General features: G+C 37.0%; 1 protein-coding gene across 1 annotated transcript; it reads left to right on the top strand.

Moving 5' to 3' along the window:
• Nucleotides 1–219: 219 nt before the first annotated feature.
• Nucleotides 220–27,584, top strand: LOC106057736 (vacuolar protein sorting-associated protein 16 homolog). Its single transcript, XM_056004442.1, has 23 exons — nt 220–356; nt 1,580–1,668; nt 2,732–2,832; nt 3,929–4,057; nt 4,963–5,107; nt 7,424–7,542; nt 7,718–7,837; nt 7,927–7,982; nt 12,280–12,354; nt 12,885–12,979; nt 14,433–14,509; nt 18,093–18,218; nt 18,697–18,824; nt 19,754–19,898; nt 20,381–20,515; nt 21,563–21,671; nt 22,100–22,194; nt 23,360–23,464; nt 24,014–24,091; nt 24,641–24,810; nt 25,614–25,710; nt 25,944–26,047; nt 26,951–27,584. The coding sequence occupies exons 1-23, from the start codon at nt 313–315 to the stop codon at nt 27,093–27,095; spliced, it is 2,487 nt and encodes an 828-aa protein (XP_055860417.1). The 5' UTR covers nt 220–312; the 3' UTR covers nt 27,096–27,584.
• Nucleotides 27,585–27,858: the final 274 nt, after the last annotated feature.

Genomic DNA, 27,858 nt, shown 5'->3' with positions numbered 1-27,858 from the left:
GGATCAATGACACGACAGTGCAGACAGCTTACCACACGACCACCATGCAGTCATTCTTATACAACATAAAGAAATAGATTTCTATCAACATATCTTAACCTAGATCTAGAGTCTAGAACGCCTTGGACAAAATTTCACATAACATTATATTGGAGTTCGGATTACTGGGAGTGAAAAAGTTTGGACCAAATCGGTTTAAACATTTCGTTTGTTGCAAAAAATGTCACTGAACTATATTTTATCACTGATATCGTTTCCCTGGAGGAGCAAAGAAAGATCACTCTTGAAACATTTGAACAATAATATGAAAAAATGGCTACCGCAGATTGGAATCCACTAGGGGAATTTTATTACAGGTTAGTTCTACATTCAACGCACACTCTCAACTATGATTACATAAATATTTGAAAAGGATAAATGCATCAATATGTATGATTGTTAAAGAAGTATTTGATACTATGTCTTAGTAAATTGCTAGACATGATTACTTATTTATTATGCTTATTTTGGGTGACGCCCACCTTCGGCAGACCCGGTGGCATTTAAAAAACTAAGGTAGTCTAGATCTATATTATTATAGTATATAGAGTCTAGATCTAGAAGTTAGCTCATACTTTCTGAGACTTATAGTAACACATCAATCAACTGGTGAAATAAAAGACTTTTAAATTTAAATCTAAATCATCAATAAAAAGTATAATCCATCTTTAGTAGTTACTTACATTTTTTCATTTTAATTTTTTAAAGTGAAATTATCACTGATAATATTTAATATTGTAGGCCTAATAAAAAGGCTAATTGTTATAAATGTAAATTTAATTTAATGAGTTTAATGATATGAATTTTCTATGAGAGGATATATATTATATCTATTTCAGGCCAAGCTCACAGCTTGATTGTCACCATATTGTCCATAATAGTCCATATAATATATATATATTATATATTAGCTTTTATATAGAAAAAAATAGGATTGAATCTTTCAGTTTCAGTAGGCCATAATTTTAATTTATAAAAATACTGTTTCTCATCCTAATAAAAGGACATGACATGGCATTTAAAAAGAACTATCTAAACCTAAACTTAAAAGATGTTTGCCACAATTAACTATTGTATATAATATCTAGACATTATTTCTCCCACACCAATTCTATGATCACGTTGAAACTTTGCACAATTAATCATTGGTGAAGACATTACATGAATCCATAAAAAAAAAATAATGAATTAGTCAATAAATTACTGATAATTAAATTTTTGTTTATACAGACAGGGGGAAACTGATTCTTCAGTATTCAGAGATATGGCTAAATATTTAGGATTTTGTCCCCTCAGATAACTGCACGCATTATTTCTCTCACACCCATTCGCAGATCGCAATAAAACTTTAAATATTTATTATACAGATCAAAAGATGAATCAATTTAAAAAATTAACCAATTAGTCAATTGGTTTTTTGGTAATTAATTTTTTTTTTATATAGAAAGGGAAATATTTTCTACATTATTGAGAGATATAGTTGTAAGTTCTTCCTCTAAGATACCTTTTTTTTTAAAAGTGTTTTTTTTTTTTTTGTTAGAAAAGCTGAAGTCTACTCAATGGAATGGAGTGGATTAGTAGACATAGCGAAGCATACAGTAGCAGTCTCCACTTATGGTGGTCCTATAGGTTTGTCATTTTTGTTGTTATTCATCCACCTCTCAGAAAAAAAGAAGTTAACATTATTGTAATAATGCCTTCAATCCTTAGTTGTTCTTTTTAAAATAAATATTGCAGTTTACAACAAATAGTAAATGTTCTGGTAAATGAAATGTAATAATGAAGACACTTTTATTGAAATTATAGTCTTCTATGCCATATTTTCTAGAATCTAAGTTACATCTTTTTTTTTTTGCATTTTCAAAACACATGAAATTCGGTCACTGGTTTACATTTGTGGCATGATATTATCAATTGATTGTTGTGACTCAGATGCTAAGTTTAATGTTACAATGTATTTTTCTTGACATTAAACTCTATTTCAGGGATGTTTAAATTGAAGCAGATGAGGTAGGGAGTAATTAATAATAAGAATAATCCATCCATCCAAGTGGCGCTACAGCTCATAAAGTAAAAAAACAAGTAAAGTTCCCCTTTCAGACCTTGTGGTCTATAGGGCAGATGATGTTAAGGTTCGTCTGTTTTTTTGGCCAACAGTTAACGAGCAGGGTGTCATGTGGCCAGCACAATGACCAACCACCTCTACTTTATCCAACTAAAGTCAGGTACCCATTCAAGTTGGGTTGTCTCAGGAGCGCCCTAAAAATCCTGAAATTCAAAATCCTAGTCTTCACCGAGATTTGAACCCAGGACCCCCAGGTTCGGAAGCCAAGCTCTTAACTACTCAACCACCACACCCCCAGATACAGGACTAGTCAATAACTTATATCATGGCGCTTTTCTGTTGGCTTCTTATCCTGCCAGCAATATCCCTTGCCACATGAACTAGGTTTTTTAGGACATATGCATATTTTCTCTTTCTTGTCATGATGCTCAAAAGACAAATTGGACAAAGGAACAATGGAATATTTGTGACTTGCTTTCACATTTTAATTTTTTCTACAAACTTCAATTCTGAAAAATAAGGCATGGCTTACATTTTTGGCGCAGCTTAGATTTGAGAAAAATTTCTGACAATAACAGTTTTAAACAGATATTCCATGTAGAAAGTCAACTTTCTTTGTTTTTGCAGCATTGCTGAAGGATGAAAGTAAAACATCTAGAGTGGCGACTGTGGCCAAACCTGTGATTAGTGTATACAGTGCTGCTGGAAAACTACAGAATCAAATGCGGGTAGGCTTGAAAAGTCTCTTTGTAATGTGCCTGCAAGCCAGTAAGAGCTATAGATTTGGAAACATCTCAAAATAGACAATTTTGTATCTTCTTCACTGGAGCATATTTGTTTCAAATGTTTATTGTTACCCTTGCCTTCATTGTCACTTAATTGGAGTTTAAAGTTTTTTCTTTTGTAAGATCTTACACTTTTTACAAAGCTTATATCAACTCACTCTGTCTGTCTGTCTGTCTGGCCAAAAGTTTCTACACATTATTTCTCCGACACCCAATCTCGGATCAAGCTGAAATTTTGCACAATTATTTTTTTTACCTGACAACACAAGAATCTATTTTTTTTCAATGTACCAATTAGTTAATTAGCTATTGGTAATAAATTACTTTGTCTGGTATCTAATACAAGGAAAACAAAAATACTTAACTGAAGTGGTGGTATAAGCTGAATTAGTCCCCTTTATATAAGGCTGCCGTCTGAGGCTTACTGAACACAAACATAAAATAGAAAAAATAGCTAACTATACCATCTTCCATGTTCATAGACTCTTTGCTAACACGTGGTTACTCGTTTGGCTGAAAAGACTTTAACCGACAAGTTTACATTCAGGTTGTTCTCTTTTTAAAAAAAAAATACATTTAAAAAGCGATCACCCAGATACTCTGTTCTTTCTCCCCCTTTCCATCTGGTCCAGACAAGGGATAGGATCATAGGGTATTGAGAAAGCTAAAAGCATAAAATTGCGCTAAATAAAAACATTTGGTAAAAAAAATATTCTAATCACACAGATTTATTATTGTTAGTCTAGATCTATTACAAATTTAATTACATGACTGATCCAAACTAATTGATACACATTAATATAAGCTTTGTTTTTTTTAAAGTATTTTTTGTACTCTTCTAGTAGAGCATATTTTTAATTATATTATTATTATATAAGTGTGGAAGGAGATCCAGCAGCAGATTATTAGGCTACCATGTTGAAGGTCTTGGGTTTAAACACTGGATTGTAGGACTTAATTAAGAACAGTCTACACTTACTAAATTAGTGATATCATACAACTTTTAGCATATTACAATCTGTCTTTTTCTATGTAACAGTGGAACAGTGGGAACATCATCACCATGGGATGGTCTGGAACCGAAGAATTGTTGTTTATTCAAGAAGATGGTGTGGTTCTAGTGTATGACATGTTCCTTACATTCAAACGTACATTTGGCATGGGGCAGGTAAGTACTTATCTTAAGCTCTGTTTATTACCCAATTTACTTATTTTAACATTTATTCTAATTCTAGGGATCACAATGTCACATAAGTAGGTACGGTTGCTGTTAGCTTTGATACAGTATTGAATTCTCAGACTGTATTTGTCTTCACTAATAATTCATCACATTGCTTTATTTAAGCTTGGTACTTGGGGTATTTGATGCTGTATGTGCTAATATCAGGAGTGTTCTTGATTCGCAATATGTGGTCCATTAAGCTCCTTTAGTGTTGTCTGTAGTGCTGTTTGCTATAGAGTAGTTTGACTGATTGACATTCTCAAAGTTAATCAGAATCTGAGCTAGTTTTTTTTATTTGATAACTTAAAACCTTTCTTAATATTTGGCACAAAGTAGCTGATAAATATGGAAAGAAAAAGGCTCCAAAGTCAGACTGATGCACTTCCTGGTCATGTCCACTTTCTTATAGGCTTGGGGGTCTTTGACGTTGACTGCAGATCCTAGCTAAAAGAAGACGAGACAGACAGAGAAAGCAATGGGAAGACAACCTAAAAAAATGGACGGGGGCCTGCCATTAAAAGAGGCTCTACCCAAGGCAAAAGACAGAGAGGAATGGAGAAAGATGGTTGACAAATCTCGTGTATGCCCCAAGGTCCATCAGACTAAGGGATAGGTGAAGGGGAAGAAGTTGATAGTGCATCATAATAATTTGATACTTGTGAAATATTTGTTCATCTAAAACATTAAGTAATATTTCAAGCATAGCAGCTCATCAAAATACAACTTTTGGAATTTTCTTGAAAAGAAATTATTCTATGAAAATACCCCCACCTCTTCTTAATATCACCTTGACCTTCTACCTGACAAACATCAACCCAGCCATGACTATACTATATTCTTATTGTCTGTAGGAAGCAAAAGACATCAAAATTCTGGAAGCAAAAATTTTCCCATCATATCAAGGCACTGGCATAGCTGTGATGACAACTAGCTTTAGAATATTCTTGACCAGTAACATAGATAGCCCAAGGATAGTCCGGCTAGCTGAAATCCCAGGTATCATCATCTTTTTTTGTGTAGCATGTATAGTTCATGTTTTAAAGAATTTCGACACATTCAAAAATGATTATTAAAATAAATTATTTATTTGGATCTTTCTTCTCTCTTAACTAGTTGCTGTGTTTATGTTATAGTCCAATTTACAAGGACATAAAAAAATGTAAGAATTTCACTCAATGAACTTAAGTCTTAACCCCTTAAAAAATATATTTCACACAAGATATCATATTGCTTCAATCCTCTCCATCAGTTCTCTGCAATCACTACACAACATGACATAAACAGCTCATGAACTTGACAACATAGGCTTCAAAATAACGTGATACTTTAATAACTAATAAATCAACAGCCAATAATGTACAATTGGCAACTTGATACACTGACTACAAATGCTTCACTGTACATAACTGTCCTGCCATACTAAACTTACATATATTAAACATAAATGAATAACAGCACCAGGGACCAAGTTTTTAAGAGAGAAAGTAGTGAATTAAAATGCTACGAAAATAAGGGCATGCGCCGACCGAGGCTCGAACCAGTGACTCCGGATTTGACACCACTGCCTAGCGATAACGCACCAAACGAAACTAGCCTCTAGACCATCGGAATGTCCATAAAAACATTCTTCTGATCCAGAGTCATTTCGCCCGTATGCAAATTACCACCCCAGTGGTCAAAGGTCACAAGCCCCAGATAGCCCCTCCCCCACCCTCGCAGCATCCGTTCACTAACAACTTCAATAGAGCCGACACAGACAGCCGTTAGGCATGTATTAGACAAGCGATGGCTCTATCTAATTGTGTATCTCTCACAAAGACAAGTGGACAACATAAACACATTACATATAGAAGCTTCAGTGGGTACGAGCAATAATGCTGTAAACGTGAACATTGAAGCTAGGTACATTCAATTCTTAACACCAACTTGAAGTGAAATCTTCGTTGGAATAAGATTTCATTCCAGATGGCAGATGAGAGAGAGAGAGGTTAGGAGGGAAGGGGTGTAATGATGACAGCTTGGTTTGAAGTGATTTTTGAAAATATTATTTTGGATAGCTGTAAGGACGTTCTGACCACCAATGTAACGGAGATCTGGTTATCAATTAATGTAACTGGATCATTAATACTAATGACGCAAATGTCTTGGATTCATTTGAGCTGTGTCTAGACTATGAACAAACATAAAATAAGCTAGTAATCATTCTATGAAGTCCGGCGAAGCAGACATGAAGATTTATTATAATAAAATAAGTAATGTCCACTTAGCACGCTACTGTACAGCAGTAAGTCGTGGACTACCTACACAAAGCAAGAGAGAAAACTAAACTCATTCCACTTGCGCTTCCTTCAAAGGATCTTAAAAATAACATGGAAAGAGTGTGTAATATTGAGATCCTTGTGAGAACAGGCCTTCCCAGCATCTTTACATTCCTCAGGCAACACCGCCTGCGCTGGCTCGAACATGTTTGTCGGATTGAGGACAATCGTATTCCAAAAATCATTCTGTACGAGCAACTTGCATCTGGTTCAAGAAAAACTGGTCGCCCCCACCTCCGTTATGTGGATGTGATAAAACGGGATTTAAAATCAGTGAACATTGATACTAACCATTGGAAAGACATAGCCTTAGACCGCACTAGTTGGAGAGAGACTGTGACCAATAAAGCTATGGACTGCGAGAAAACATTGGCCTCAGCTCTTGAAGAAAAGCGTGCCACATGGAAAATGGCCTGCTCCTCTACCACCAAAGCGAAAGCCACCTTGACCTGCTATATATGTGGACTAGAGTGTCTCTCCGAAATAGGGCTCCACAGCCATATGAAAAGGTGTTCGAGACGAACCATTGTTGTTCTACGACTGAAGGAGGCCAATATATAATGCCCACTAGTGTGCTTTGTCAGTTTCATGTATTGGATACATAGAAAACACATCCAACAGTGGTATAAAGAAATAATATAATGATCCACTGATTCAACAATTTTAATTAGGTATAAATAAGTCCACTAGAGGACCAATCTGCAACTAACTCAAATTGAGTTTAGTATTTCTCAGTTCCTCTTTTCTACTTAGAGGTTTTCTCATGTTATCACCTTTTTGACCCAAGGTGAACAAATAACACTCAATGAGGCTGTGACAGTTGCTACATGTCAGATTTTATTGAACAACAACTTGATACGAGGCCCAATACCTCTGCTTCACAAAAAAAAAACAAAAAAAAAACAAGGGATCAATGAGGGGCGAGCAGTTCTTTAGAAAACTGCAATAGGAAAATATTTTGTGTTGACTAATGGTGATATCTACTACATCCCAGGTCTGAATGAAGCTCCAGCATGTTGGACTGTTGTACTATTAGACAGACAACCCAGAGCTCTGGTGGCCAAAGGGGAAGAGCTTTTCTTAGTGGACCAAGGGGGGCAGTATCAAAATCAGGTACTTAAAGTTTTATCAAAATACAGATTATTTAGACTTGAGATGTTCAGTTCACTATATAAACTTTTCCAGCAAGAAAATAAAATAGATTAACCACTTAATTGGGTGAACTTAACTTCTACTGCCTTGTCAATATATATATATGTACTAATTCATCTCAATTTGTTGTTGTTAGCGACCTGATTTGAGTGAGAATTCAGGGGCAATAATTGCAATGGCAGTGTCTTTCAACAGCAAGTTCCTGGCCTTGTTTACCCAGCAAGGTTTGATTTGGATAGGAACCTCAGATATACAGGTAAATAAACTGCTGAGCATAAGTACATTTTATTAGACACATTCTTGCCCTACTGTGCAATGAAGTTGTTTTTTTTTGTACTGTTGCAGAAAAAATACTGTGAATTCAACACCAAGTCCTTTCAGCCTCCCCAGCAGTTAGTTTGGTAAGTACTCTAGAGTCAACAAGTCCTTTCAGCCTCCACAGCAGTTAGTTTGGTAAGTACTCTAGGGTCAACAAGTCCTTTCAGCCTCCCCAGCAGTTAGTTTGGTAAGTACTCTAGGGTCAACACCTAGTCCTTTCAGCCTCCCCAGCAGTTAGTTTGGTAAGTACTCTAGGGTCAACACCTAGTCCTTTCAGCCTCCCCAGCAGTTAGTTTGGTAAGTACTCTAGGGTCAACACCAAGTCCTTTCAGCCTCCCCAGCAGTTAGTTTGGTAAGTACTCTAGGGTCAACACCTAGTCCTTTCAGCCTCCCCAGCAGTTGGTTTGGTAAGTACTCTAGGGTCAACACCTAGTCCTTTCAGCCTCCCCAGCAGTTAGTTTGGTAAGTACTCTAGGGTCAACACCTAGTCCTTTCAGCCTCCCCAGCAGTTAGTTTGGTAAGTACTCTAGAGTCAACACCTAGTCCTTTCAGCCTCCCCAGCAGTTAGTTTGGTAAGTACTCTAGAGTCAACAAGTCCTTTCAGCCTCCCCAGCAGTTAGTTTGGTAAGTACTCTAGGGTCAACACCTAGTCCTTTCAGCCTCCCCAGCAGTTAGTTTGGTAAGTACTCTAGAGTCAACACCTAGTCCTTTCAGCCTCCCCAGCAGTTAGTTTGGTAAGTACTCTAGGGTCAACACCTAGTCCTTTCAGCCTCCTCAGCAGTTAGTTTGGTAAGTACTCTAGAGTCAACACCTAGTCCTTTCAGCCTCCCCAGCAGTTAGTTTGGTAAGTACTCTAGGGTCAACACCTAGTCCTTTCAGCCTCCCCAGCAGTTAGTTTGGTAAGTACTCTAGAGTCAACACCAAGTCCTTTCAGCCTCCCCAGCAGTTAGTTTGGTAAGTACTCTAGAGTCAACACCAAGTCCTTTCAGCCTCCCCAGCAGTTAGTTTGGTAAGTACTCTAGGGTCAACACCTAGTCCTTTCAGCCTCCCCAGTAGTTAGTTTGGTAAGTACTCTAGAGTCAACAAGTCCTTTCAGCCTCCCCAGCAGTTAGTTTGGTAAGTACTCTAGAGTCAACACCTAGTCCTTTCAGCCTCCTCAGCAGTTAGTTTGGTAAGTACTCTAGAGTCAACACCAATTCCTTTCAGCCTCCCCAGCAGTTAGTTTGGTAAGTACTCTAGGGTCAACACCTAGTCCTTTCAGCCTCCCCAGCAGTTAGTTTGGTAAGTACTCTAGAGTCAACAAGTCCTTTCAGCCTCCCCAGCAGTTAGTTTGGTAAGTACTCTAGGGTCAACACCTAGTCCTTTCAGCCTCCCCAGCAGTTAGTTTGGTAAGCACTCTAGAGTCAACACCTAGTCCTTTCAGCCTCCCCAGCAGTTAGTTTGGTAAGTACTCTAGAGTCAACAAGTCCTTTCAGCCTCCCCAACAGTTAGTTTGGTAAGTACTCTAGAGTCAACACCAAGTCCTTTCAGCCTCCCCAGCAGTTAGTTTGGTAAGTACTCTAGGGTCAACACCAAGTCCTTTCAGCCTCCCCAGCAGTTAGTTTGGTAAGTACTCTAGGGTCAACACCTAGTCCTTTCAGCCTCCCCAGTAGTTAGTTTGGTAAGTACTCTAGAGTCAACAAGTCCTTTCAGCCTCCCCAGCAGTTAGTTTGGTAAGTACTCTAGAGTCAACAAGTCCTTTCAGCCTCCCCAGCAGTTAGTTTGGTAAGTACTCTAGGTTCAACACCTAGTCCTTTCAGCCTCCCCAGCAGTTAGTTTGGTAAGCACTCTAGAGTCAACACCTAGTCCTTTCAGCCTCCCCAGCAGTTAGTTTGGTAAGTACTCTAGAGTCAACACCTAGTCCTTTCAGCCTCCCCAGCAGTTAGTTTGGTAAGTACTCTAGAGTCAACACCTAGTCCTTTCAGCCTCCCCAGCAGTTAGTTTGGTAAGTACTCTAGGGTCAACACCTAGTCCTTTCAGCCTCCCCAGCAGTTAGTTTGGTAAGTACTCTAGAGTCAACACCTAGTCCTTTCAGCCTCCCCAGCAGTTAGTTTGGTAAGTACTCTAGAGTCAACACCTAGTCCTTTCAGCCTCCCCAGCAGTTAGTTTGGTAAGTACTCTAGAGTCAACAAGTCCTTTCAGCCTCCCCAGCAGTTAGTTTGGTAAGTACTCTAGAGTCAACACCTAGTCCTTTCAGCCTCCTCAGCAGTTAGTTTGGTAAGTACTCTAGAGTCAACACCAATTCCTTTCAGCCTCCCCAGCAGTTAGTTTGGTAAGTACTCTAGAGTCAACAAGTCCTTTCAGCCTCCCCAGCAGTTAATTTGGTAAGTATTCTAGGTTCAACACCTAGTCCTTTCAGCCTCCCCAGCAGTTAGTTTGGTAAGCACTCTAGAGTCAACACCTAGTCCTTTCAGCCTCCCCAGCAGTTAGTTTGGTAAGTACTCTAGAGTCAACACCTAGTCCTTTCAGCCTCCCCAGCAGTTAGTTTGGTAAGTACTCTAGAGTCAACACCTAGTCCTTTCAGCCTCCCCAGCAGTTAGTTTGGTAAGTACTCTAGGGTCAACACCTAGTCCTTTCAGCCTCCCCAGCAGTTAGTTTGGTAAGTACTCTAGAGTCAACACCTAGTCCTTTCAGCCTCCCCAGCAGTTAGTTTGGTAAGTACTCTAGAGTCAACACCTAGTCCTTTCAGCCTCCCCAGCAGTTAGTTTGGTAAGTACTCTAGAGTCAACAAGTCCTTTCAGTCTCCCCAGCAGTTAGTTTGGTAAGTACTCTAGAGTCAACACCTAGTCCTTTCAGTCTCCCCAGCAGTTAGTTTGGTAAGTACTCTAGGGTCAACACCTAGTCCTTTCAGCCTCCCCAGCAGTTAGTTTGGTAAGTACTCTAGGGTCAACACCAAGTCTTTTCAGCCTCCCCAGCAGTTAGTTTGTTTAGTACTCTAGAGTCAACACCTAGTCCTTTCAGCTTCCCCAGCAGTTTGTTTGGTAAGTACTCTAGGGTCAACACCTAGTCCTTTCAGCCTCCCCAGCAGTTAGTTTGGTAAGTACTCTAGAGTCAACAAGTCCTTTCAGCCTCCCCAGCAGTTAGTTTGGTAAGTACTCTAGAGTCAACACCTAGTCCTTTCAGCCTCCCCAGCAGTTAGTTTGGTAAGTACTCTAGAAATTCGAGTTGGAGGGGAATTCTTTTTCTTTGAAAAATGGGACTGGTACATAGAAAACATGTTCTAAGGTTTGTTACACGGCTAAAGTAAGAGGTCTGATGTCAGTAGTTGGTTTATAGAGTTAAAGCAAGACACCCAATCATTCATAGAAAGCCTAAACACAGAGCTGCAACACCTTGGGCAGTGAAGACTAATGGCTTATTGTCACGTCAGAGGTCTGTACCACGTGGCAATGTGAAGGACTATCATAGTTGTTTATAGGACTATCATATTTATTTTTATAGTTACACATCTCTAAGATCTTTGTACATATCATTCACTGCCTAACAGGTAGATTTCAATTCTCAGCTAGAAATTTCAAACAGATTAACACATGGGTACTAGTGGGATGGAACATCTGTAATTTATAAGATAAGATTTACCAGAGTTTAAGCCTGTAATTAACATCCACCAATAGATTAGTACATTGTCAATAGGGTAAAAATTTTATTTCCTAAATATTTAAAAATTTTATTTCCTAAATATTGTTAGATTTGATAATCTACTATTGCACTCATTGCTGTTGGGGCTCATACAAGATCTGTTGACCATCTTTCTCCATTCCTCTTTGTTTTTTGCCTTGGATAGAATCTCTTTCAATATCTTGATGTTTACACCTATTATATAACAATAGTCTTAGGTTACTTCTCTGGCTTGTGGATTATTAACAAAAATATGAACAACAAAAGAACATTGAAGAAACAACTAAAAAATATTTGATTAAATTTCATCAATTCTTCACAAGTTTATTCAACTTGTACTTTTTGGTCTGCACGTCCCAGTATATTCAAGGAATGGCTTCATGGTCATGTGCTTTGGACTGTTGTCCAGATGTTCCTGGCTTTTAACCATGCTTCCAGCCTTCCTCTGTCATCCTGCTAGATGTAATAATCTTTAAATCAGAAGAAACATCCAAAACATGTAAAAAAAAATAAATCAGTATTAATTTTAAAAGAGTCCTTGTCTAACTTATTGGATTCACCAAGAATTAATAATAATTGAAATTGTGAATGAATGCACCATTTCTAATGCAGTTTCTGTGATTATGATTTCTCATAAAGGTATGACAATTCATAATATTCTGATACTCAACGTCTGTTTTTTTTCTATTATATTAGTTAATTTACAATTAAAAATATCTTCAGGTGCGGCAATGGTGCAGTAGTTGGACTGTGGGACAAATTAATTGTTGTTGTGGGACCTGACAAAGACTGGATCAGGTAACGTTTGATCTTCTTTCCCTATTTACTTTAATTGTCTTGACTTTCACTTACATTTAAATTACTCATAAACCCAGACTCTGTTTAAAAATCAAGCACAGGTCCCAGTTGTACTAAATTAATAGATTTAGTATCTGCATGTGAATGATTCTCTTACTAGCTTAGAGCAAACAAGTTTCTAGTATGCTGTAGTTTTTTATGTCTGTAATCTTCAGTTTATTTTGGGATACAGATGTTCATCTGTGCTGGGACATTCATGTAACCAAATCGCTCCATTTGTCCGGGTCAGCAGCTGTTTGTCCAGCCAGCTTTTTTCTTCTGCCCTTTCGTCGTGCTCCCTAAGTTGAAGGATGACTTTAAACAGTCTTTGTTAATTAAAAAATAATGATTTTTTTTGTCTTTTAAAAAATTTAAAAAAACAAAATTTGATGCTTATTATTAGAGCTCTGCTAGCCCTTATATTGTTACAATTATTTTATTATCAGAAATTTAATGAGATAAATTTTTGTCAACAAATAATGTTTCTACAGATACAACATGGATTCCCCTGTTTATTTAGTTCAAGAAGAAGATGGGCTGAGAATTATTGGAAATGACAGCCATGAATTCTTGCACAAAATCCCAGGTAAACTAACTGATAGTAAGCTCATGAGATACATTGTAACTATAACAAGTTTTTTTATACAAGTATCTTTTTTTTTGGCTCGAAATCAAATACTAAGATGAGTGACAACAATTGTTTGCTTGAAAAACAAAACATCTTTGATTGAATTTATTTATGGCTTATTGGTTTTTTTTTTTTTTTTTGGTTTCTTTTTTAAATATAAAACTCTTTTTTTTTTGTTAAACCTTTTAGTGCAATAGATAACACTGCCCCTATGTTGGCCTAGTGCAAACATGTTGAATCTAGTGCTTTAAAGAAGAATAAATGCAGAATCTTAAAAGCTATTAATATATATATATATATATAGTTCGTCCATCGTGGTTCGATGATGACCACTTTGTCATCCAGGGGGCTGAGGGCTTTGCACTGGGGTTTTATGCCTCCTCATGTGGCTGGTGAGACCTATGTGAGCCCGGAATGTTCGGCCGCACACTGGGCAGGTTATTCCAGCTGGAGCTGGTGTCGTTTGTCTTGCTTTTCTTTTCTGGCGTTTTTCTTCTGCCAGCGTTGTTCTTTTTTCCTCAGCAACCTGTGCGCCAGTTTTCACAGCGCGACGCCATGATGCTCTGTCATGTGCCTCTGTCTCCCAGGTGCCTGGGTCTATGCTGAACGCCTTCAGAGAAGCTTTGGGGGTGTCCCTGAAGCGCTTTCTTTCACCACCTTGCGAGCGTTTTCCTTCGCTTAGTTGGCCATACAAGAGTCGTTTAGGGATGCGGTGGTCTTCCATTCTGTAGACGTGACCTGCCCATCGCAGCTGGGACTGCATCAGGATTGTGTGGATGCTTTGCAGACACGCTCTTTGAAGGACTTCTGTATCTGGTATTTTGTCTTGCCATTTGACATTTAGTATTTTTCTCAGACATGTCATGTGGAAGTGGTTTAGTTTCTTTGCATGTTTACTGTACACTGTCCATGTTTCTGAGGCATAGAGCAATGTAGGGAGGATGACGGCTCTATAGACCCCTAGCTTTGTGTTTGTGGTGATACCACGTCTGTTCCAGACATTTGTTTACAGTCTGCCATAGGATGCACTGGTCTTGGCGATACGCAGGTTGATTTCACTATCGATTTTTCCATTTCTGGAGAGTGTGCTGCCAAGATATGTGAATTTGTCCACTGCGTTTATATCCTGTCCATTTTAGTGATACTTGGATCCGAGTAGGCTTTCCCAGGAGAAGGTAGATATAAGACTTCAGTCTTGTTCGTATTGATAGTAAGGCCAAAGTCTGAGCATGCTCTTGAGAACATATATATATGTACTGTAGGATATCATAGTATTTCTTATTTAATCAGCTGTGGTGATGTCTGAGGGAGCTAACTTTTGAAGAGTGGATACGTAACTTCAGTAAAGTTTTTTCTCTCACTTTTGTTTGGTATTTTTTTGTAGAACTTGTATGTTGTTGTTTTCTTTCAGCTGTGACTGAGCAAATCTTTAAGATTGGATCAATGGAGCCAGGAGCTGTACTTTATGAAGCTAGCAAAGAGTTCCAGGTAATTTCACTGTTTTTACTTGGCTTATTTCAACATGAGCCAGTTTCTCTCAGTGGAGTCTTGCATAGTAGAATGATTAACATCAGCATGACATGAGCATCAAACGTTATCTTTAGTTCTACTGACATGATTGTATGTACACATCATGACTAGCCATGTATTAGTGTATGACAACAGTCACTACTTGTGAAACATAATTGAACAATTTCTATAATGATGATGATCATTTTGTTTAGCTTGTCTGTCCATACTGTCACCAAATGTTTTTAAGCATGCTCAATGCAATGAGTTCTAGACTGCAGTTAATGATGTTATGCAGGGGCGTAACTAGGGATTTGGGGGCCCGGGGGGATTGACCTCTTTGGGGCCCCTTGCATTTTGACATTCGACATATGACATGAGATAATGTACGCAAAAATATATAAGCCCCAAATCAAATTGGTTCAGTATATCAGTAAACTTAACAAAAAGTAATCATCAAGACTCTTTTAATGAATAATACCGTTGTTTATTAGTTAAATAATGCACAAGTGACAAATTTAAATTGATATCGCTTCACGTCGTGCATTCTGTGCTGCAAAGACATCTATAACATCAACTACATCGATACTTTCTAGTATTTGTGACTTCACTGACATTAAAACCATGATAAGCCTTTCTTGTGTCATTGTGCTCCTGAGATAGCTTTTGATGAACTTGAGCTTTGAGAATGATCTCTCACATGACATAATGGAAGTGGCCTGAGTTAGCGGTATTCGGAGGAGGTTGCAAAGTTTGAGCACACGTAATTCCCATAAGAAGCCTGTTTCCTCAAAATGTCTATTGGTGATTGTATTACTGTTTGTTGATGACAAGTGCTCGTGTATCAATGACATCATTGAAAAAGCGATTTTCCATTTATTTCATCATACAAACAGGAAAAATAGCACAGTTTGTCACAAGCGTGTCTTCTAACAGGTGTCTTGGTTCAAGAAGAAACCCAAAGGTATCCATTTTCTTTCCAGCCTTTGGAATCTGCCCTTCATCTCCATATGAAATCTGTCCAGCACTTCTGTCGCAACACGTTTGAATTGCAGTTGTATTGATAGTCATACATTAGAACTCAACTTCCCATCAGATCTTTTCTTTCATATGGTTGTTTTGATTACAGGGAATCCATAGTATTCACTACCTTCTTTTGCTTTTTCGATGGATTGGGTTTTTGTCAGTTTCTCATCATTTTGCAGAAAGCATGAAAGGGTACTAATTTATTTAGCTGCTTCCCGTATATGCAGTCCAGACTTTTGTAGTTTCTTCCGAACTATATTAATTGGGCACAGGAGCTTTGACCAGAATTCCAGATAGGCAAAAAATTCTTAATTTTCCACTGCATGAAGAAGATTTTGTGCTAATATTATATGGCATTACGTCATTGTTGGTTGTTTTTGTTTTGTTCGAAAGCAAAAGGATTCAGAGTATACAAAAGTGGGAAAGATCCATATCTCGTTATGCTCGAGTATAGAAATACTCCGATAAGTGGACTGCCGTATTCACCATCACAACTGCTGACGAGTAGAAGACTCAGGGAATCATTCCAACTGATCACAAACTATTGAAACCATTGGTAGCTGAAAATGCAGAGACATTACTCAACGAACGACAGATGAAAAGCTAAGTGAAATACGATGCAAAAGCAAGACTACCTAAAGATTATTCTGTCGGAGAGTTCGTCTAGGTCAAACATGGCAGAAAGCAGTTGTCATAAAAAAAATTCAGCACCCAGATCTTACATCATAAAGACAAACAATGGAAAAACATACAGAAGAAATCAACACTTTTTAAATAAGAGTTTCGATGAAGACATCTCTGGGTACTATGATACCGATGAAGACAATGAACTGCAAACTGTTGCAACAAACGAAACAGACAGTTATAGACCAACGTCTAGAGAACTTGTTGTGCCAGTCAAGACAACCAGAAGTGGACGAATTGTTAAAGTTCCTAGTAGACAGGGCCTGCCTTAGGCCACTGCAGCCTATGCGGTCGCAGTGGGCCCCGCGCTTTCATAGGACCCGCGCTAATTCTAAGTGTACATTATTAAATTAAACATTTATAACGTATATAAAATAACAGGGTTTTTGAGACCTCCTGATTTTTCAGGGCCTCCAGGAAATCTCATGAAAAGGCAAAATATACGATAAAGTCCTGAACTTTTTTTGAATTTATTTTAATCTCATGAAGAATAGACGAAATTGACATTTTGGGGTGCCAATAAATAAAAAGTGGCATTGCGAGCTTTCATTTGATAAAAATGTATTGCAAAGACGAAAGTAGGCCTATTTTCTAATTCAAAAAAAATAATTTTGACATTATGCTTATCCCTACCCAGACTAGGCCCCGCGCGGTCCGTTTCACATAGCGCCCCGCAAATGCTAGGGCCGGCCCTGCTAGTAGATATCACTATTAAGAACTTTAAAAGGAAGGGTGTGATAATAACTTCAATAGGTAGGATGTATTAATATTATATGATATTACGTCATTATTTTTTGTTTATGTTTTGTGCGAAAGCAAAAGGATTAGATCATTAGATGTAAATAAAAAAAGAGAGAGTTTCCATTGGATTGAGGAAAGATGAATATAGGGGTAATAACTCGAGTGTGAAGTTTATTTCTGAAATTATAGACGCCAAACCCGAATAATGGACAATTTTAGCATTGTTAAGAATAACTTTTAGTTATACTCGATTCTGTAAATTTTGCTTCAAGGTTAATTAGTGTAGCCATATAATACTCGCCATTTAGATCTATTATTAGTAAAGGTAACAAGATACCTGGAATTCGCTGTATATCATGCAGTTTTATTCGTGGCAACAAAGTTTAATATGGAAATGGCTAAACATTGTTAAAAATTGATCTCTGCGGCAAAAATATTTTTAAAAATATCTAGGTTTAGTCTTTGTGATAAATTTAATCCATAAATGTTGAAAAAAAAAAAGACACCCGTTGACACTATTTGTCAATCAAATATATTAATTTATGTATTTACAAATAAATTTCGGACACCCATTTGGGGGCCCCCACGGGCCCGGGGGGATTTTAAAATTCTCCCCCCCCCCCCTTAGTTACGCCACTGATGTTATGGCAATTTTACTACTTAGCTTAATCACAGATACAAAATTGTAACCTTAATGGGGATGGCCAGACTCTTGGATTAGTCACTAATTTATTTTTGCCACTCCAAGACTCTGTCCACCCTGGATCAAGTGGCAATAAAAAAAAGTCTTAGACATTAATTTTTTATTCAGTGTTTTTTTAAACATCGATTTTTAAATTCCATCAAGAAACCCTGTTAATTAACATGCTGAATTTAGTAAAAATTCTTGTCTAAAGACAGTCTTCACTATTGAAAAAAAAAAGTAAAATTGTAAAACAAAATTTCTCTAATAGATGTATTTAATTTGTTTTTGAATTCAGGGACTTTTGAAACATTTTGAGAATCTAATCCAGTTATACATTGGATGGGGGCTACTTGTACATCTAGTAAACTTTGATGGCTCGTCAATGCTTTTCTTATTTCACATTTGCTTGGCTTTGAATCTTTCTAGAAACAAAATCAGAAAGCTGATGAATACATTCGAATGATCAAAGATAAACTGGACGTTGCTGTGAACCAGTGCATACAGGCAGCTGGACATGAGCCGGAACCTACCATACAGAGAATGTTGTTGAGGGTAAGTTCTTCCTTCCACAAAGAAAAGTAGTCCACAATAAGAAACTTTGTATGAGAAACCTAATATAAGCTACCTTCTATGAAAAGTCTACTATAATAAACTCCTAATGAGAAACCCTCTATCCTAACCCCACTATGAGTAGCCCCTTTCTAAGAAACAACTATGAAAGTCCACTATGATAAGTCAAGAGTTGTGCCTGTGTTGATATAAGTTGATTTGAGTTGATAATGTTTAAGATGATGCTAGAACAATGGGAAGGTTTATAGTATTTGTTCACTTTAAAGGTCTACTAGAAAAATTCTCACCAAGTCCTAACTTTAATTGTTTTCATTAAATACCTTTTGCGTTAAAAGAAACTGAGGTGATATCTTTTGTACAGCTTTCATGTGTACTGCAGCATCATCTTGCAAGAAAGAGAAAAAGGCATTAAAGAGATACAAATTATATATTTTTTTTATGAATGTATAAATACTTTCAGGCAGCATCGTTTGGCAAGTGTTTCTTGACAGACTACAGACCAGAAGCCTTTGTAAACATGTGCATGATGTTGAGAGTTTTGAATCAAGTACGACATCACTCTGTGGGCATACCTCTCACCTTTACACAGTATCCTTCACACGTTAGTCATGCACAAGAACTCATTATTTCCTTTATTAAAAAAATGAATTGGAGCACCCTAGATCTAGTTTGAACAATTCAAAATGTTTTAGTATTCCAGTTCACTCCTTTAAGTGGTAGCCTACATGTTGTTGATTTATTATTATGAAATAAAGGTGGTTAGTCATTTTATTGGTATTACGATAAGCTTGTCTGTGATGGATGTGGCAAATTATGCAGGATGCAGCTGTGGGTACTTAGCCATTTGAAATATTGCACTCATTGATATTTGATATGATATGCTAGAAAAATGTTGGAAGGGAATGCTTTGAATCATTGGCACACTTGTGAGAACCACTGCTATATTTTTCTGACTACAGTCTTGCCAAAATGTTTGATCATATATAGTGAGAAAACAGAAAAGATCATTCTGATGGTTAGAGTCAATTATTTAGCCAACTCTTACATGCAGTATTTTCATCCAGGTGTAATAATAGAAAATACTCCCCCAATACCAAACAATGAAAAATACATTTTTGGGCATACAAGCAAAAAGAAAGAGTTAATACTAAGATAACGCTAAGTGCTAAAACATTTGTTTTTTGTCACTTGGTACTTGCATGCTACGTCACAGGTCTATGTTCAGGCCTACTCTAACGATTGGTTTCTGTTGCTGCTTGGTAGAGTTGTCCAATAGGAGGGTCCACGATTTGTGCCCTGTTCAGGACTTTAACCGTATTTCACTATATTTGATGAACCAGACCTTACAACATTAAAAATTGTGTCCGTTGTGCTTCCTTTATATATGTATGCATGCAAGATTATTGTAATGATATCTTGATAACCTATTTATTCCTTATTTCTCTCCCCTTCTGTCTCAATCAGATAGACAAGAAGATTTTGTTGATTTGTTTAGTTCTTTCCTTAACTTGATCAAGACTGGAACATTTATCTATGCCAGTGCTGATTGACAGGCTAGTGTTGCGTAAGATGTTTGGTCTGGCTGTGAAGATCTGCCAATACTTGAAGATTCCTGACAGCGAAGGTAGAAGCAGAATCCTGGCCCATTGGGCATGTTTTAAGGTAAGAATCTACACATTAACGGACGTAATAAGTAGTGGTGTAGTAACCATAGCACGAAAGGGTTCATTGCTCCCAGGCCCCTAACTAATAGGGACCCACAGACTATTGAAATGTAGCTGGTTATTACTTTTTAGAAGAACTACAAGTATTACAAGTATAAGGACACTATTACATGAAACAGCTGGTTCATACATTGGAATTTTTTTTTTAAATGTAGTTATACATACAGGATGATACAATTTGTACAATATGATATGTATAGCATGGTACACTACTGATGATGATTATACTAAATTCACACCTATAAATGTGTGATACTTTTCTTAGAACTTTAAATATAATGAAAGCGGTTACTAATTATTTATTATTTTGTAGTAATGTTGTTGTTTTTCTTAATGAGTTATCACAAGTTAAGTCACTTGATTGGCTTCTAAACTAGTTGAATGTAGGTCACCTGTGTCATTTTACAATTTTGTTTGAAGGTTCAACAAAAGAGTGAGGATGAAGAAAAACTGGCCAGGACCATTTCTCAAAAACTTGTAGATGTGCCAGGAGTGTCTTTCTCAGAGATAGCAAGCCAGGCTCTAGAACTGGGGAGAAAACAGCTGGCTATCAAGGTCAATTCTCTTAGCAGTTTTTTTTTCCTCTAACTTTACTGTGGGAAATATAAAACAAAAGCAGTAGAAACCTGTGAACAAAATACTGGCAGATAAGGTGAAAAACAACTCTGATTTTAACTGTTGTGAATATAAATGAGATTGTATTGAACAGTGATGCCTAACCTCTTCCTGTCTGGGGTCCATATACATGTGTCATGGGCTGCATCACTGCGAAGAGATTGTCCAGTTCTATTGAATTGATCCACAGCAGCTTCGTTTCATTATACACTGTTAATGGCAGTTTTGAGGGGCATGATATATTATAACTCAGCCTCACTGATCTAAATGATGATCTGGGCTTATTTAGCTTATGTAATGAGAAGCAATATTTTTTTTACTTTAGAATAACCTATAAATCAAAAAGCAAGTTTGTTTGCAACCATAAATTCATTTCTGTATATACAGGGAATAAAAATGACATAAGAAAAAAAAACAAGCGAGATTGTCAATATGAACTTTTGTGTAATGTTCAATATTTTTTTGTATCCCTGTGAAATAGTCATGGCTCCTCATGACAATTTAAACATTGGATAAAAATACTAGTTTTTCAGTTATGTTAATTTTTAATTCTAATTGGCTGATTTATTGAAAACTATAAATTAAAAAAAAAGATATAGTGAAATGTATTAATGAACAGAATAACATTTTGTTGTTTCATTGAATTGTGCTGTGGCTGAGCGGTAAAGCACTTTGCTTCTGAACTGGGGGTCCCAGGTTCGAATCTCGGTGAAGACTGGGCTTTTTACTTTTGGTATCTTTAGGGCGCCTCTGAGTCCACTCAGCTCTAATGGGTGCCTGACATTATTTTGGGAAAAGTAAAGGCGGTTGGTCGTTGTGCTGGCCACATGACACCCTCGTTAACCGTGGGCCACAGAAACAGATATCTTTACATCATCTGCCCTATAGACCACAAGGTCTGAAAGAGGAACTTTACTTTACTTTTACAATCATCTTACATTATTGACTCTGTTATAACCTTTAGAAATAAACAATTTCTTTCACCAGTTGCTTGACTATGAGCCCAGGGCATCGGAACAAGTTCCTTTGTTACTGAAGATGGGCCAAGACCAGGCAGCCTTGACCAAAGCTATAGACAGCGGTGATACAGATTTGGGTACACTCAAAATTTATTTAACCTCTTTTACTAGATCTCTGTTATTTTTAGTTGTAACAAATTTACTTGGCCTTGCATTTTATTTTTAATAATGACTTTGACATAGTAAAAATCTCTTTTTAAAAATAAAACTCATCATCATTATCATCAAGCTCCATTCAAGTGAGGGCTTGAGAGGCTCAAATCTTCTCTTGCAAAAGTCCTGGACAGAAACCCAGCTGTTTTGCGAAGTGCATACATGTCACTCACTATACATGTCGAGAATGTTTGATATCAGATGTGTGACTATTTAGCTGACAGTCAGAGTACAAATACAACACAGTGACAATATAATTATGGTGAATAATATATTGAGAAGTAAATTTGACTTAAGACGTAGATTGTTGTTGGCTTTATTTCTAATTGTTTTACATATCTATATGACATAGTTTACACTGTACTACTGCGCCTGAGAGATAAGTCCAGTCAAGACTTTTTCATGATGATTAGAGGAATGCCCATAGCTTGTTCTCTTTTTATACAGGTTAGCAAACTACTTGGTCATTTCAATTATCTTCTTATATCAGGGAGGTGTATGAGATAATTCAACCATTGGTCAGTGGGGAGATTTCATTATGGGTTAATTGTCTTTAGTTTAAGATTTAATTTTTTTGATGTTGCTTTCTTTACCAACTAAATTCACCTTTTCTTTATTTTGCCTTGCTGTCAAGACTGAATACTTGGTGTAGCCCTCCAATGACCTTTGACCTTGTACTCTGTCCTCTCCAACTGGGGGGTTTCAGGTTCGGATCCTGGTGAAGACTGGGATGTTTAATTTCAGAATCATTGGGCCCCTCTGAGTCCACCAAGCTCTAATGGGTACCTGACATTAGTTGGGGAAAAATAAAGGCGGTTTTTCGTTGTGCTGGCCACACGACACCCTTATTAACTGTAGACCACAAACAGATGACCTATACATGATCAGCCCTATAAACCACAAGGTCTGAAAAGGGAACTTTACTTTTTTTGTAAAACAATTTCCAATCGTTTTGCTGGCTCACAAATAATCTAGTCAAACGTTTCTGATTGATTGAACTAAAATTATGTAAAATGAATAGGTCAAGATGCAAACAGGCTGATTGGTTGTAAAAAAAAAAAGTCTTATTTGATGTTCTAGAAATGTGAAGAATTTAAACCTTTAAGTGCTGAAGAGGTATTAGTCAGTTTTGTGCAGTGTTACCAACCCTTCATTCAGTTTTCTATAGCACTTTATGTCACTATTTACTGTTTGTTTTTTTTTCAATTGGATTAATCAGTTTAATAAAATAAGGAACCAAATCTACTATATTCTATTTTTGTCTATCATTTGTAACATATCTTGTGGAATATACATTGGATTATATTCATTTCCAAGTTCCAACCCTGCCCACTTTCATCCCATGAAGTTCTGCAGAAGGTTAGAGCTATTTTGTAATAATGTTCATTTCTCAAAACGTAAAAGCAAAGAAATAAAAATGTTAAGGATGACAGATCTAGAATTCACATTTGCTATTCCAGCTCTACATTCTCCATGTAAACAACAGACCTTATTGGGACAGCACTCATCTACACAAGGATAAAATCTTATTAACTGAACTTAAGGGAATGAAATTTGTTTCATAGATTTGTGAGACATTTGAATGGCATAAACTTTTGTCTTTTTATTTCAGTATTGCAGACAGCAGAACATTAAACTAGTAGAGGACTTATACTATCAGGAGGATAACTCTTGGGAGGAAGGAAACTGTAAAATCATACGGAGTTACTCTCTAGATGTAAGTATGGGAGAATTTAGAAACTACCTAAAACATTTTCTATATTTCTAGTCATGATCTCATATTACTAAACCAAGAGTGTAAAGTTTCAACACTGAAGGATTCTAGGATTTATATTTAGTATTTTATGATGTCTAGATTTAATGAGTATAGTACATGAGAGCAATGGCTGCAAGTAGACTAGTTATGAAGGTCAATTTGACTCCTGTGTTAACTAATAATCTCTTGGCACATTTGAGTGTTTACCTACCAAGCTTTAGTTCATGGGTTTGAGTCTACAAAGTAACTGTTTGATCTATATAGTTTAAGAGGAGTCCACCTAGGTCTAGGATTGTGCTTATGCATTGTGTCTCTGCCCTTGTTTATTAATACCCAGCTGTAATGGGTATCTGATATTAGTTGTGGAAAAGTAAAGGCGGTTGGTCGTTGTGCTGGCCGCATGACACTGTAGTTAACGTTGGCCACTGAAATATCTGAAAGGGAAACTTTACTTAATTAACTTTAGCCAAAAGAACAGTTTATGTTGATCTGTTGTTTGTTTGTCTTCAGGATGTGGAAGAAAGAGCCAAATTGTTGGAGGACGCCATGAATTGTTTTCTCAGATGTAAAAATGATTTTTTAGCAAAAGTAAGTTTTTTAAAAAGTTAATTTTACAACTTTAAGTTCGGGGGGGGGGGGGGGTCGTGGTGGATTACAGGTTAATCGCTTGGCTACCTGGGGTCCTGGGTTTAAATCTTGGTGAAGACTAAGATTTTGAATATCTGGTTTTTTAGGGCGCCCCTGAGTCCACCCAGCTCTAATGGGTACCTGACTTTAGTTGGGGGAAAGTAAAGGCTGTTGGTGAAAAGAAAACAAGAGTTGGGTTGGTCATTTGTTCAGTAGTTATTGTCTGGAGTATTCATTTTATTTGAAGCTATTAAAAACTAATTTGTTTTCAGTGCTGCATTTCTGCAGTGTATTACAATATATTTTTCTCCAGACCTTAGGTGTTACATAACTTCATTAAGATACAAAATTATAATTAATAGTGTAAACAACATAATTCTCAAATAAATTCATGTCATTGAGGAATGGGACACTAAAAGTTGCATTATTTCAACATTTGCTGTTGTTAAATGTTGTTAAAGAATAGGTCTTGATCTGTTGCCTTAAAACAAAACTATTATTGCTTTATAGCAAACAGAAGAACAGATCAAGTTGATACGCTATCAGAGAAAGCTAGAGACAGACACTGGCCGATCTTATGCTGACCAGTCATTGCAGAAAACATTATATCAGCTGACTGTTGAAGGGAATCACAACATGGCAGAGAAATTTAAAAAAGAGTTCAAGGTTCCTGACAGAAGGTGAGATTTTTGTTAAAACTTCATTAAAGAATCTCATCTGTCCCTTGACTTTCATCGCAGGGGTGCTGTGACAGTTTACGTAATCAAATTCCTCCGCTTTTCCCAGTCAAGTATGTCAAAAGAGAGACGCCAGCCCATTCTTTTATGCTAACCAGCCAGCTTTTCTTTGGACGACTCTTTCTCATGCTTTCTCCACTGTACCTTGAAGAATGACTTTTGATAGTGAGTCATGTCTTACCATATGACCAAACCAGCTCACCTTTCGTCCCTTCACAGTATTGAGGAACATTCTTTGTCCCTCACAAGCCACACCCACCCAGGTCAGATATATCTACCTGATGTAACATACCATGTGCTATTCACTTTCACCAAAAACTGAAATCAATGGATGGTTCAAGCATTGGTGAAGGCCACAGGTTGTGACTGGAGGAAATTTAAAATTCTCTATATTTTACATGTGGTATGTGCTCTGGACTGTCATTTGACTGACATCTTTTTATCCTGAGTGTGCACTTTGCCTGCTGCCATCCTTCAGGAGGTTTGGCCTAAGATGTCACAAACTTCTATTCTGAAGAAACAACCCAAACAAGTCAAGCAAATAAAACCTACAGACTTCTAATTGGGCAATAAAGAAAAAAAAAAACAATCATAGGATGAAATCAGCTTTAATTAAACACAACTTGATTTTTTTTTCAGGATTTTATTATCTCCTCTGTAGTTTTTGATAAAGTTTCTAAGTCTAGTATTTTAGACTATGGTTTATAAAATACTAGCATTTAAAGTGATGCCAACATTTCTTTCAGGTTTTGGATAATGAAAGTTTATGCCCTGGCTGAGTCAGGTGATTGGATTGAGCTGGACAAGCTATCTCGGACTAAGAAGGCTCCTGTGGGTATTGAGGTAATAGAGAGCAAGATAACTGTGGGAGAAGGGGAGTGTAATTTGTTTGTTTCCCTTCTGCTAAGTAACATCTAAATGATTGAAAATGACCATCAGTAAGCTACTCAAGAAATGCTATTCACATTTACATTTTGATAGTTTGTTAACATTATATTCATACATTACTTTGATTTCAACATATTTTTAATGTCTTTTAGACCACCTTAAAAATATGGCTATTATCTATTCCTCAGACGTTCATTGATGCCTGCATGAAAAATAAAAATTCACTAGAGGCCAAGAAATATTTAAGTAGGGTACCACCAGAGTTGAAGGTCAAATGTCTCGTCCGTGTTGGGTACGTTCTTCTTGATCAGATTGTAGTGTAAGCAACTAAACCCCGAACCTAAAGTTCACAGGTACCTGTAGAAAGTTGAATAAATAACTTCTTTTCAAAGGGTGCCCACATTTTTCATGTAGTCCAAGACCCTCCTGGCCTAATAAGTATCACTTGTAAATATTAATTTGGCACAGCAAGGCTGGGCTGGCACTTTGTGAAAGTGCAAACCAACCACTGTTCAGTGAAACTAAAAGCTAATACTTGCATGAATTGGCTGGCATGTGTCTAATCTACCAAGTCAACAGGCTAACTCAGAAACAGAGATCAACAAATAATCATGTAGCATTTGAAAGTTATCTCCCATTTCCACCTATCCTGCCAAGTGTCTTGTCTCCATAGTAAGTGAGTTATCTCCTATTAATGGTACATGCATATTTCTGGCAGATTATGTAAAGCTCATCTGTTTCCATGGCCCATGGTTAACGAGGGTGTCATGTGGCCAGCACAACAACAAACCACCTTTACTTTTCCCAAAATAATGTCAGGCACCCATTAGAGCTGGGTGGACTCAGAGGCGCCCTAAAGATACCAAAAGTAAAAATCCCAGGATTCGAACCCCAGACCCCAGGTTTGGAAGTTAAGCACTTTACTGCTCAGCCACTGGGCCACCAATATATATATAAGCATGTTATTTTCTCCTTCACCTTTGTCTGTGCCCATACAGAAGGACTTCAAATATTTAGGCTCCTGGTAGTATAAGCAAGTTATCTCCCATATTAACTTTTCTGTTTTAGTATCCTTGTTTGTCCCTTTATAAAGTAGATTACCTCCCATGTAGAATACATGTTACAATTTCAATGACTATGTAGCCTGCATTTATGTCCAGTCCAATGTCTGCAATTCTATTATCTCCCCCTGCAGTTTGTTCCGAGAGGCTGCTGAAGCTGCCATTGAAAGTAAAAGTGAAGAGGACTTTGATTACATCTTGTCAAGGCTCGGCTCTGCAGAGAGACAAGTGGCAGATCAAGTTAGAGCTCTCAGGCCACAGCTTGCTATCAGGAAATAAACACAAACTCTGAAACTCACTCCCTGATGGAAATTACTTTCACTTTGACCTTTATTTTTGTTTTTCAGTGCTTGAGAAATAAACAATGAAAAAACAAAAAGGCATCACACATCATACAAGCTCCTTGTTAGGGAGTGACTTGAGCTATAAATAGCATGACCCTTGAAGTGATGTCAAGGACACCTACTTGAACTTCAATGTTTCCAACTAAAGATAAAAAGTGAGAGAACAACAAATTGTCCTAGACTTGTCAACACTTCCTTCCTTCTGTACACCAGATACACCAAATAGTTGCTATTTATAGATGAACCTCTCTAATGAAAAAAAACAACAAATATAGTGTATTTAATGTTGAGAGTAAATATTTGATTGGAAGATATTGCTCTCATTTGTTCATATATTTATACACTCCATCCTTTTATCATTATCGTGACATATGCTTTTGTTCATGTCTTTTGTGATATAATAAACATTTTGTTGATACTGTAATGTTTCTTTTTGTTTTGAATTTCATTTATAAGGGTTAGGGGTTAGGGCTCACTTGAGATAAATCTATTTTCTGTTTGGGTTTATTTATGTTTAAATATTCTCCCTCTTCAACTAAGTTTTTAATTTTGTTATATGAAGAAAAAAAAAAAAAAAAAAAAGCAAACCCTACCAGTTACTTCATACTTCCGACCACTTCATCAAATTAACTTTTTACAAAGCTTATATCAACTCACTGTCTGTTTGTCTGTCTGGTAAAAGTTTGTACATGTTTTTT

Source organism: Biomphalaria glabrata, chromosome 11 (assembly GCF_947242115.1).
Source record: "Biomphalaria glabrata chromosome 11, xgBioGlab47.1, whole genome shotgun sequence".
Classification (NCBI taxonomy): Eukaryota; Metazoa; Mollusca; class Gastropoda; family Planorbidae; genus Biomphalaria; species Biomphalaria glabrata.
Note: the sequence above shows the minus strand (reverse complement) of the source record. Positions and strands in the feature narration are given on the sequence as shown.